We start from the raw sequence: 11,402 nt of genomic DNA, 5'->3' as shown, positions 1-11,402 counted from the left end.
CCTCATTGGCTTTTACTCTATCTTCACTAATTTCGAAAATCTTTCATAAAAAATTCACCTTCCTCTTGTTTAAGGCCTATAATCCTAACATTCAATTCATATAATTTGATTGAATGTTTAATGCTTGATATGTGAGAAATCACCATTCATGCCTTTAGAACTTGAATGATGTTGGAAACACATTCATTTTTTGAACTCCTTCAAATCAACAAACTAAGTCAATGTCTAAGAATGAAATTGAATAATTGGCTTAAAATGTCTTATCTTAATGCAGAAGCAGACTAATTGTAAGTCAAGGAATTGATTATGATAGTTTGTTGTTCTAGATAACCATGATTAAAAAATTAACTTGATTTGGCCATAAGGAACAATGAACTTGAAGAAAAAAAACATTTGTAAGTAACATCAGCAAAAGAGGTTTACAAAGTGATTCAATCCTAACATTTGTTTTGAATAGATAAACTTCTCATTTTTTTCATTGAGTTTCAATATCGCTATTTATATTATCTATATTTTATATATTATATTTATTAAATATAACATATGCAACCCAAAAATGAACAACCTGCTCCTAGTAGATCGCCCTCACACGCAAATACCCTTGCATTTCTACAAGGGTAAAGAGGTTGTGTCAGATGAAAATGAAGAATCCCATTGTTTGAGCAAGAAGGCTCTAAGACGACCAACATACAATATGCTAGCATCCTTCACGAAGAAAGATCCAAAGCTTTAGATGTTCGATGACCTTTTTCGGCAAGTGTACCGAGTTAGAAGTAATAAATTGTCTCTCAAGATGGATATTGAACCCAGAAGGAACTATTCTAAAATCTCAAATATAATATTCACTAAATATAAGAAGATGTGTAAAAGTTTGTTTAAAAGGTTGTTTGTATCATGAATTTGTAATAAATTAAATAAAAACAAAGTATATGATTTAGATTATTCAATTGGAAAAATTAGGATTGGGGTTAATCATTCTCACTTGTCTGTATTTTCAATGAATAAAAACATATAACATTCCATTTTGATTGACATTGATGCACATATAAAAATCCTTCATAACGATTCCTCACATACAAAATTATTAAGAATGTCTCCTAAATATCGATTCCTCGTATTATAAAAACTTCTTACATTACGAACAAATGTTATAAAGCAATTAATATTACAAATCTATTCCTAGCATTCAAATATGTTAAACATTATCATTTAGGTAAGATGTTTAGAAGTACTTTCCAGTAAAATCTAATGATCAAAATTATAAATAAAGATTTAAAATTTAAGAATAAAATGATAATATTAATCATCAATCAAGAACAAAATATTATAAATAAATATCACCTCAATACATAAGAGTTTGAACATGTTACTTCCAACCCCAAAGGGAAAACTTAGCCACTCATGGCAACCATTACAAGCATGGAAATCAAGAAAAGAAGATCCAGAGCGTTTCTCCTTGACGATTGCCTCATTTATGGTTTCCTTCCTTTGGTTCCCCCTCCAGGTCACACTTTTCCCTCTGCCTTACGCCCTCTGGACTAAGTGACATCTTGCTTAAGCGAGATATTACTTGCTTAAGTGAGTTTTACGAGAAAAGGCCCAATTTTACTAGAGTGAACTTACTTAAGCGAGTCTTGGGTGAGTTTTCAATGTTCCAACTTTCATTTTCTCCTTTAGCCCTTTCTTTCCATCTTTCCTTAAATTCCTGAAATTAGCACAAAATTGAGAATAAATCGTTCTTATTCATCTCATAATCCAAAAATATGTAAAAATGTTCAAATTCCTAAATTAGAGGTTGAATTATAACTCTATTATTAATTAAAGTCCATAAGTGTCTATCTTTTTACATGAAATATTACTGAATTATGACACTTATCAACGTCCCATGACCTTTTGTTTGAAAAATTCAAGTTCAATACGACTCATACAAGTTGTGTCGAACCAAAAGAAAAACCTCTCAAATATGTCAACACCCATCCTTCCCTACATTTTATTTACATCTTCTTTTCTCCACCCAATGCTCAAGTATGCACATGGAAAATGGAATAATATTATCCTTTAGTCACAACAATGACCTTTTTAACTGCCCATTTTTTTATGGTGTTCTACCCTCTAGGCACCATTCATTGATGATGCTTAAAAAGATAGAGAGATCAAAGAAAAATTGTCTTAAGAAGTGAATAAAAAAAATTTTAAAAAAGAGAAAGGTGAACCTGTGCTAAAAAAAGACGAAGGCATCATGAGACAATGTCCATCTGAGGAGGAGCCTCCAAGAAGAGAAAATGAGAAGAAGACCAAAATCAGCATCCTTCATCTAAGAAGAAGCCACATAAGTTAAGGGGGAGCACCTAACATCTATTATCTAGTGAAATAGTGAATATCTCATGCTAACTCCTATGGTTAAGCACCATAAAAAGGGGAAGATTGTCAGAGAGAAAGTTCAACACTCTGCAACTTTGATTAAGTGCTTAAATCAACAAGACATGTAGTTGCATTCAATAAGATGAAGATTAGATGATAAATACAACTTAAGACTATGAGTTGGCAAGAGATAAAAAAATATTCTTGAAGCTTAAAAGTATTTCTCTTAGAGAATGTCTTCAAACATCTATCACCAAGAAAGATCGTGGCAAGACAAAACAACATTCAAATATCTCCTAGTTTTTTAGCTAAAGTTGAAACATCTGCTGACTCACCTAACACAAGTTGTTTTCAACTCTGGCTCATCTGTTTGTCTTATACGGTGTGCATTTTTATCATTGTTTGGTGGAAAAGGTTATCCTACCGAGGAAGTAAGTATTGCCAGTTATCAAAGAGATTATGTGAAGAAACGAAGAGAATTTAATGTTGCATACCATACTCATTGGATGATGGCAGTAGAAGAAGAAAAAGACAATCAAGAGTGTTCAAAGGTACTCAACGACCAAATTATTTATTGATGCATGTAACATGCATATCAATTTTAGTTAGTTTATGATGTGGATAGATGAAAATTGTACCGTATGGTCCCGAGGGGTCTCGGTCAACCTTGTTGACTGAATACCCCTCGAACATGGTCTTGACATGCATCATTTAACACAAAATGATTAAATTAGTCGCTATGTTAGAGGCCAATTACGACCCTATAAATAAGCACAACTACGAAGGCAAAGGTATGCATAAAACAATACTTATTACACTTAACCACCTCAAGTCGAGCATTAACTTAGGCATCGAATTACCTTTTGTAGGTACACCACCTACATCGACCGAAGACAACACGAGACCAAGAGTCAACAATCATTCAGAGAGCTTAAGTGATGTGATTCCACTAGCCATATAGAGAATGATTCTTGACATTCTTAGGAATCACCTTGAGCTGGACATTATTGAGGCACTTTTCTTAGAGTTGGATCATTGTTCTAAGACAAGAACTCACCAAAAACTAGTACCAAATCCCAAACTCATTTGGATGTTCCACATATTGTCAAATTGAACCAAAAGAGATGGAGGAAAGGCAAAAACACTAATTAACAACACAAAACAGTAAGGAACCGAATCAAATTGCTGGAATTGAAGAAGAAAAGATGAAAAACAGCCAAGAACACAAATGAACCATAGCTACACAAAACAAGCTGAAATTGCCGAACCAAAACAACTAGAAAACAAGCTAAGACAAGGAAATTAACAAGAGAAGAAAGGAAGGAGAAGAGAATGCTCATGAAGATGGAAGAATGGTTGGATGATCACGCCACTAGAAGTATGGATGCTCCTAGATGAGTGTGCAAGCCGCCACTTGAGGAAACCATGATCCTTCAAGATAAGACTAGAGAAGAAGGCTCAAAAGCTCTCCAAATGCTCACTCCAATTTTGAGTATAGTTTCTTTAGATAAATTCAAATCTGAATTTTACAAAGGGAGCACCTCTATTTATAGCCTAAGGTGCTGAAAAATAGGTGGGAAATTTCAAATAAAACTCATTTGAAATTCCCACAGAAAACAAGTCACATGGGAGGTGTGACCTTTTTCTACTATGACACCTCCTAAAAACTACACCTACACCACTCTCCTAAGTCACATGGACAATGTGACTTTATTTTACATTTTCACACTCCTTTATTTAATAACCACACCTCTTAAAACTATACAAGATTATTTCAAAGCTTGGCCTTGTCCCTCATGGGATGGACTTGGGCTCTTTGGGCTTTGGCCTTCTTGGGCTTGGGCTTTGGGCTTGGGCCTCATCTTTATTTTATGTCTTCTTTTTAATTTTGAGAAGACTAGAAGGAAGAACTTCAAATGTGAGGGTGGATGTCCTCTTCCTCCATTAATAAAAGCCTCCTTTATTTGATTCTCATCATTAAGGGAGGATTGAGACCTTTCCGACCTTTTTGTAAGTACAATTGGCCCACCGTGGTAAAGATTTATGGTATCAACACGAAGCACAAAGAACAAGCAACAAGCAACAATGGAAGGCGTTCACATCACCTAACTTTTGGCACTGCTATAAGAGATGGCAGATATGAAAAAGCAAAATGAAAAGGAGGTTTGAGCCCTTAGAGTAGAGAACAAGGAAATGAGAAAGAAGTTGGTTGAGGGGTCCAACGGTCGACAGAAGGAGGAGGCCAAGCGTAACACGACCCCGAAGGTCACTCCGATAACTTTCCCATTGGCTATGACCAAAATCCCTCACATCGACACTAAGATCGCTAAATTCAAGCTAAATATATCCACCAATACCTAAGCAATTGGAGGAGTCAGACGACACTCTTTTGTGGACGATATTATGGAGGCCCAACTACCACACAGTTGGAAGGGTCTGACCATAGACCAATATAACAATACAACAGATTCCGACAAGCACCTCGATGTGTACCTCACTCAGATGAGTTTGTATACCACTGGCGATGGTGTCATGAGCCTAGTCTTCCCCACCTCATTGAAGGGAGGGGCGTTCAGCTGGTTCATACCATCGCAAACTTGTCAAAGGGGAGGAGGAAAGGAAGGTCAGTAAAAAAAGCAGGAATAAACAAAAAAGAAATATTGGAACAACCTCTCGATCGTGACAGACGTTGATAATAGGACAACACCTACTGGTCGAGATTATGCCAATAGCCGTCTCGAAGTTTAGAGCGAAATGCTAGCAATAGCATCCACCAAAACCGTGAGAAGTACTCGGTCACCCTTTTGTCAACCGAGAGTACCCGAACCACAAGGGTAACTCGCTTTCGACACATTCAACAACCAAATCCAACGCCTTATTTAGAGCGTCCACGCGACATGACCTAGTTGCAGAGACCTCACTACCCACCTCCGCTAAGAACTCATCGAACCCTGTCGAGGAATGCCCACCCAAAGAAGGAGAGGAAGAATAGGGATAAGAGATGACTAACCTAAAGGAAAAGGGAATTCTCGGCACCTAGCCACCGTTCGAAATGTGTAGAAAAGAAGTGGTTCACTTAAAATGTGCTCTTATTTAAAGGCTAAGAGTCACAAAAAGTTCAAACACCACGACGTATCACAACCATTAGATATGTCCATATCTAACCGTTACAAAATGAAACGCTGGGATCCCAATGCGAGATTAAATTTCAAAAATCTTGCCAAAACGCACAAAATATTTTAGAACCTGCTTCAAAATCCTAAATCTCCAAAATCACCTACTAAGTTCGGCATCACCAAAAACCTCTTCAAGGTTTTCACCAAAAACCTCCCGGTCAACCTTGTTGACAGATTACCCATCAGACAAAGTCCTGACATGCATCCCTTAACACAAAATGATTAACTTAATCATTGTACAACAATTCACCTAAAATCTATAGGTTAATTGAAAACCTACCCTAATCTCGGTCTAGTGTTAGAGTCCCATCACGACCCTATAAATAGTCACACCTACCAAGTCAAAGGTACGCATAAAATAATATTTATTACACTCAACCACCTCAAACTGAGCACTAACTTAAACATCAGAGTACATTTTGCAAGTACATCACCTACATCGACCAAAGACAACACGAAACCAAAAGTTAGCGATGTTTCCAAGAGCTTAAGGGAGATCCAAAACCTTTTCCACCTTTTTAGAAATACAAAAACAAATAAATGAAAAAAAAACATTAAAGCAAATATATTCTTTAATAGTTTAATTTTTATGTATTCCTTTGAAAAATTTACGTTGTGAACTAGTAAATGTTATAAGAAATAAATAAATTTATCATGCATATAAATAAAATAAAAAGAAGAGCAAAAAAATTACCTTTTCTTTTTCGTTGCTTCAAATTTTAAACAAATGAAATCTTGTAACATAGGGTTAAAAGAAAGAAAAAGTGGGAAAGAAGAAGGCCAAAGTGGAAGTAGAACAAGAGGGTGACGAAATGGAGGGAAAGGGATTTTTTGTGGCGGTTCACGTCGGCGCCGGTTACCACTCTCCATCTAACGAAAAAGCCCTCAGGTCCGTCATGAACCGCGCATGTCAAGCAGCCGCTTCCGTTCTGTCCAGTGTAAACCAACCAACCTAGCCTTTTTTCTTTTTTTTTTCATTTTCAATTTCCACTTTTTCACCACTTTTTGTGTTTCTAGGGTTCGGGAACTCGCCTAGACGCCGTCGTAGCTTCCATTCAAGTGTTTGAGGATGATTCCTGCACGAACGCTGGCAGAGGCTCCAATTTGACCGAGGACGGTGGCGTGGAATGCGACGCCAGTGTTATGGACGGAAAATCTGGAGCTTTTGGGGCTGTAGGAGCAGTGCCAGGTACTTGCTTTCTTATTACAACTCAAATCGTTGATTCCATGAATATGATGATGGGTACGATAATAAATTCAAACTGTGCCCTATGGAGAAATGAGAATAACTCCATTTGTATTGCTTAAGCTTGAATGGTTAATAATTAATGGCAGCTAGGGGGTGTTTGTTAGAACCTATATGGAGCTTACGGAAATAGCATGTGACTCCTTTACAAGCTTACGAATCCATGTCGTGGAGTTCTCTAAGAGGTTATGGAATTAGAGCTTTTGGATAAAAATCTTTAGGGTCTATATCTATACAAGCTAGAAGTGTTTTTTAGTACTTCTCTGATTGAAATCCTATTTGGACAAACTTGTCCATAAAGACAAGAAGAAAGTGAAATAAATAAGCCTTTTCATAAGTTAAAATTAATATTTGTATAAGTTAATTTGTAGAAGTTCTTTCATATAGTTTCTTGAATTTTTTAATTTTTAACTTATGCATAAGTTAATTTTAACTTATGGAAAAATATGTTTTCTTGTTTTGTTGTAAGCTGTAAATTGTTTTCATAAGCTATTCTGAGAGCTGGAAGCAGCTTATATCTTGAGCTATTTTTATAAGCTTTTCCTAGTACTTACATAATGTTCATGTCATAAGATAAGTCCAAATAAGCTGTAAAAGAACCTTTCCAAACACAGCCCAAGTGCTTAGCTAGTTTAGTAGGTGGAATGTGAAAATATTTATTTTCTATGGCAACGAATGTTTTGTCTAATTTATTTTAGAGAAATATTTTTTTGAGAAATTCTAGGGAACTCTTGTTATTCCATTAATTCCAATACAATCTTTATTTTTGATAGAAGTTATGTAGGCTTAAATTATGTGTCAATCGTCCCCTCAATAAGAATGTGTGAGAGAGTGTCATTAGCATTTCTCTCAACTCTTTTACAGTTCCTGGAAGAGTTTTGCAAAATAAGAAATGTGTTTCTCCAGAACTTATCCCAACCAAACATGCATGTCTACAGTGTGCTAAAATAATGTATTTTCGTTCCTGCCTCCTTGAAGAATTGGGAAGATTCTAAGTTTTTACATTGCTGGGTAATCTAATTCTATGTGGATAAAATGTTGTTTTGAATTTACTTTGTGCTTGTTCGAGACTTTGGAATTTAACTATTTTATACCAAGTTATCTTTGTATTTATTCCATTCGCTATAGACCAGGTGTCCGCAATGCTATACAAATTGCTGCTTTATTGGCTAAAGAACAAATGATGAGATCTCCATTGCTGGGTCGGATTCCTCCAATGTAATCACTATTCAACATCTCTGCATTTGTTACCAAAGCATTTACATAACTTCATGTAACTTACTGCCAAAATTATTATTTGAGAAAGCCTTCTCTTTTTGACCTTGTGACAAGTCCACTGGTTAATGTCTATTGCTGATGTTCTTATGGGACTTTGTTTTATTTGCAGCTTCTTGGTTGGCGAAGGGGCTCGCAAATGGGCCAAGTCTAAAGACATCACTTTGCCAACAAGTATAGAGGAGGCCAATGAGGTAATATTTTCACTTATAATTTAAATTCTGCTCTGAAACTTAATTGAATAATGTCTTACCACTTTGAAATCATAACCTTGTTACTTTGTATAACAGTGGCTAGTCACAGAAAGGGCTAAAGCACAATGGATGAAATACAAATCTATGGTTGAAACTGCTAGATCTAAGGCAGACAACACTCCTGAGGTCGATTCTTCTGTCTGTCAAAGTACCACAATACCAGGTAGTTTAATGGCACACTTCCGCAAGACCTCACTCTACTTTTTGCTTCTAAAACTGTGAAATCAATAACAACAGTGCTCAAAGACCTTGGACAGATTCATTGACCATGAAAATTAGCATAAGCCTACTACTGTAAAAGCAATCTTACTGGGAAATAAAGATGTTGTGAAGTCTTCAAATTCTTGAAGTCTTCTGACTTAATATTAGGATATGAAGCTAAGCTTTTGTACCAATTATAGATCATTTTTCTAAATCCAAACTAAAACCTTCTCTTGAGAGAGATCTTAAATTGCTAAGGGATTTAAGTGGTTGTGTTCCAAATTAAGTGTAGATATGCTATTGGTAAAGATATTGCAATGCCTAGGAGTTTGGGGAAAATGATCTTGCCTGGGATCTTTTCTCCTAGCCTTCAATCGTTACAAGTGTGATACACCTGCCAAAGTCATGTGCTCTTTCATATGCAGATAGTGCTTTAGAAGATCGCGTAATGGACACTGTTGGGGTTATTTGTATAGATAATGAGGGGCATGTTGCATCTGGAGCCTCCAGTGGTGGTATTGCTCTAAAGGTGAAAATGGTTTTCTTGGTTTGCTTCTCTTCTAGTGCTCTGCAGTTCCATATTAGAGTAGTAAGTAATTACTTATAATTATGTATGAAATATCCAACAGGTTAGTGGACGTGTTGGGTTGGCAGCAGTGTATGGTGCAGGTTGTTGGGCATCATCAAAAGGGCCCTTTGGGTCTCCGTTCATGGCTGGCTGTTGTGTATCAGGGGCAGGAGAGTACCTGATGAAAGGATTTGCAGCTAGGGAATGCTGTGTTTCATTGTCACTGTATGGTTGGCTCTGGGTCATCTGTTTGTATTTTCATGATAGGGGAGACTTTTTATGTAAGATTTGTCCGTGTGCTTAAGTTCTACCATGTCTTCATTTGATATGATAGCATGGAGTGGAATATAATCACATATCATATTTGGGACCTTTTACAATTAAAATGATCTGGTATTTCTGAAGGACATTACACCATAATAGTGTATATTCAATGTCTATACATCCTGCGCCTGTGATTCTATGTTTGATGGTGAGGGCATGCATTAGAATGATGCTTTTCATTGAAATTTTCAAATTTGGAAACATTTTATGCTATAGTATGGGTCAGTGGATATTGTGTTGGACACATGTTAAAATATTTTAAAATTTCACTTGAGAAATTAATGAACAAAAAAGACATTTTTATCTCAAATTTACTTGCTGTGCAAAATTGGTATGCTAGAATTTGTCCAGGTTATGTTTTCTCTTGTGTGAATACTGAAAATATGATCTCTTCAATATCCAGCTCAGTTTATTGGCTTTAGAAATTGCAACTTCTGATATTAATGCGCTGTTGCATAACTTCATTAATGTGTGGGCTTTATCAATATACCATGGGGAGGATTTTTTTGATGTTGACTTTCTTTCAGATCACAGTCTGGTGCTGCTTCTGCTTGCACAAAAATCTTACGCTCTGTTGTTGAGGATGGCAGACAACATGCTACTGACAGCAGTGCAGGGATCTTGATTGTGCAGTCAGACGCATCTTTGACAGTGAGTCCCTTCAGCTTTTCCACCTAATAGTTTTGTGAATATTATTAATCTTTCACTTTCCTTAGGATCAAGGAAAATCATCAAGGCTAAAAGCTGTAGAGATTGCTGCTGCATACACTTCCTTGTCTTTTGGAGTAGGATATTTTGGAAGCTCCATGGAACGTCCCAAGGTAGCAGATCTGTTATGACTGAGATTTATCATCATATGAAGATTTCATATTATAATTTTTTCTAAATTTAAGTTAATTATGTTCATTTTAAGAAATCATTTTATGATGTTAAAAGGGTGCTCATTATGAAATCATCACATTATGGTCCAAATAGCTTAGAAAATTGTCTTCAGAATGTTTTAGGTTAACTAACGATATTTTTAAATTAGCAAGATTACCATATATTGTCTGGTTTGCTTTTACCTCCCTCTAAACTGATGGTTCTCAGCAAACCATTTGTAAAGTGATATTTTCCTATTGTTTTATGATCCAGGTTTCCATTCTTAGGAGTACAAAACAACAAAGCAGGATGGCAATAGATCAATTTGGAGCACGGATAGATCTTTCAAATGGATAGTTAGTGTGACTAGTATCAAATTTTTTCCGTGCTGATGAGGTGAAGTTCGTGACACCTACAGCAAAATTACTTGATTTTCTATATCCAGTTTTCGATAAACATTTTAGTTCAGGCCATTTTGGTTAGGATAGATATAAAAGGTTTCACTATGGATTGTTAAGTATTGGTCAATGGTTCTATGGACCGAGTCATACAGAATTTAATTAGTTTTCATGTTAAATTAATTTATCTGTCTTCAACATTTCCTAAGTTCCCAGAATTATGGTCTGTGAAAAAAAGGCATTTATTTGTAATAATACAAAGATGAAATCATAATGTAGGTGAGTAATTTGTAGTAGTTTAAAAGTATGAAAAGTGGATGCAGTAAATGATTGTAATTGTTGGTAAACAAAACGTACTGAAAATGTGTTCAAAACTAAACATGCTGAAATGTCTTGCAGTTTTGTCTGATCTACTTTGCTTGTTTCATTCAACCACACCGACCCGTCATTAACACTTCCCTTTTAAAAGCTTTATCACATCTCTTGTATTTTTCTTTTGATTTTCCGTCTCTTGCACCAAATTTTATGCATATTGTCATCAATTTTATTTTTATTTAAAACATTTTGAAGTACAATAATTATAATTAAAAATTTATAATCAAGTAATGTTAAATTTTACCATGCAATAATTTACTCAATTTTTTTGTGGGATTTCATTATAACGATGCATTGCTTTTTATAGCATGTTTTGTATAGTATTCTTTTTAGTTGGCAAAAATATGGGTGTTTCTTGGGGTT

The 11,402-nt window shown here is 35.6% G+C and overlaps 1 protein-coding gene across 4 annotated transcripts; it reads left to right on the top strand.

Annotated features, from left to right (window-relative positions):
* The first annotated feature begins 6,251 nt into the window (after positions 1-6,251).
* On the top strand, positions 6,252-10,968 carry LOC137827240 (N-terminal nucleophile aminohydrolases (Ntn hydrolases) superfamily protein). Of its 4 annotated transcripts, none has more exons than XR_016517506.1 (10): positions 6,252-6,475; positions 6,555-6,726; positions 7,912-8,001; positions 8,171-8,252; positions 8,349-8,475; positions 8,939-9,042; positions 9,143-9,362; positions 9,933-10,056; positions 10,122-10,226; positions 10,540-10,968. XR_016517506.1 is itself a non-coding variant. In XM_068633525.2 (10 exons), exons 2-10 carry the CDS (start codon positions 6,665-6,667, stop codon positions 10,621-10,623), a joined length of 942 nt encoding a protein of 313 aa, XP_068489626.1. In that variant the 5' UTR covers positions 6,252-6,475; positions 6,555-6,664; the 3' UTR covers positions 10,624-10,968. The 4 variants fall into 4 exon arrangements, 2 of the variants coding, with proteins under 2 accessions (XP_068489626.1, XP_068489608.1); XM_068633525.2 differs by having other exon boundaries at positions 9,143-9,306; XM_068633507.2 differs by having other exon boundaries at positions 6,269-6,475; positions 7,917-8,001; positions 9,143-9,306.
* Positions 10,969-11,402: the final 434 nt, after the last annotated feature.

The sequence above is a fragment of the Phaseolus vulgaris genome, chromosome 11 (assembly GCF_051622355.1).
Source record: "Phaseolus vulgaris cultivar YP4 chromosome 11, ASM5162235v1, whole genome shotgun sequence".
NCBI classification, from domain to species: Eukaryota; Viridiplantae; Streptophyta; class Magnoliopsida; order Fabales; family Fabaceae; genus Phaseolus; species Phaseolus vulgaris.
This window is presented reverse-complemented; position numbering and strand designations above follow the sequence as displayed.

Excerpts from the sequence above, each read along its gene's own strand:
- LOC137827240 (XM_068633507.2), top strand. The coding sequence starts at position 6,350 with ATGGAGGGAAAGGGATTTTTTGTGGCGGTTCACGTCGGCGCCGGTTAC. Across the intron at positions 8,002-8,170 it reads CTGGGTCGGATTCCTCCAAT|CTTCTTGGTTGGCGAAGGGG; the intron begins GTAATCACTATT and ends TTTTATTTGCAG. Across the intron at positions 8,476-8,938 it reads TCAAAGTACCACAATACCAG|ATAGTGCTTTAGAAGATCGC; the intron begins GTAGTTTAATGG and ends TTTCATATGCAG.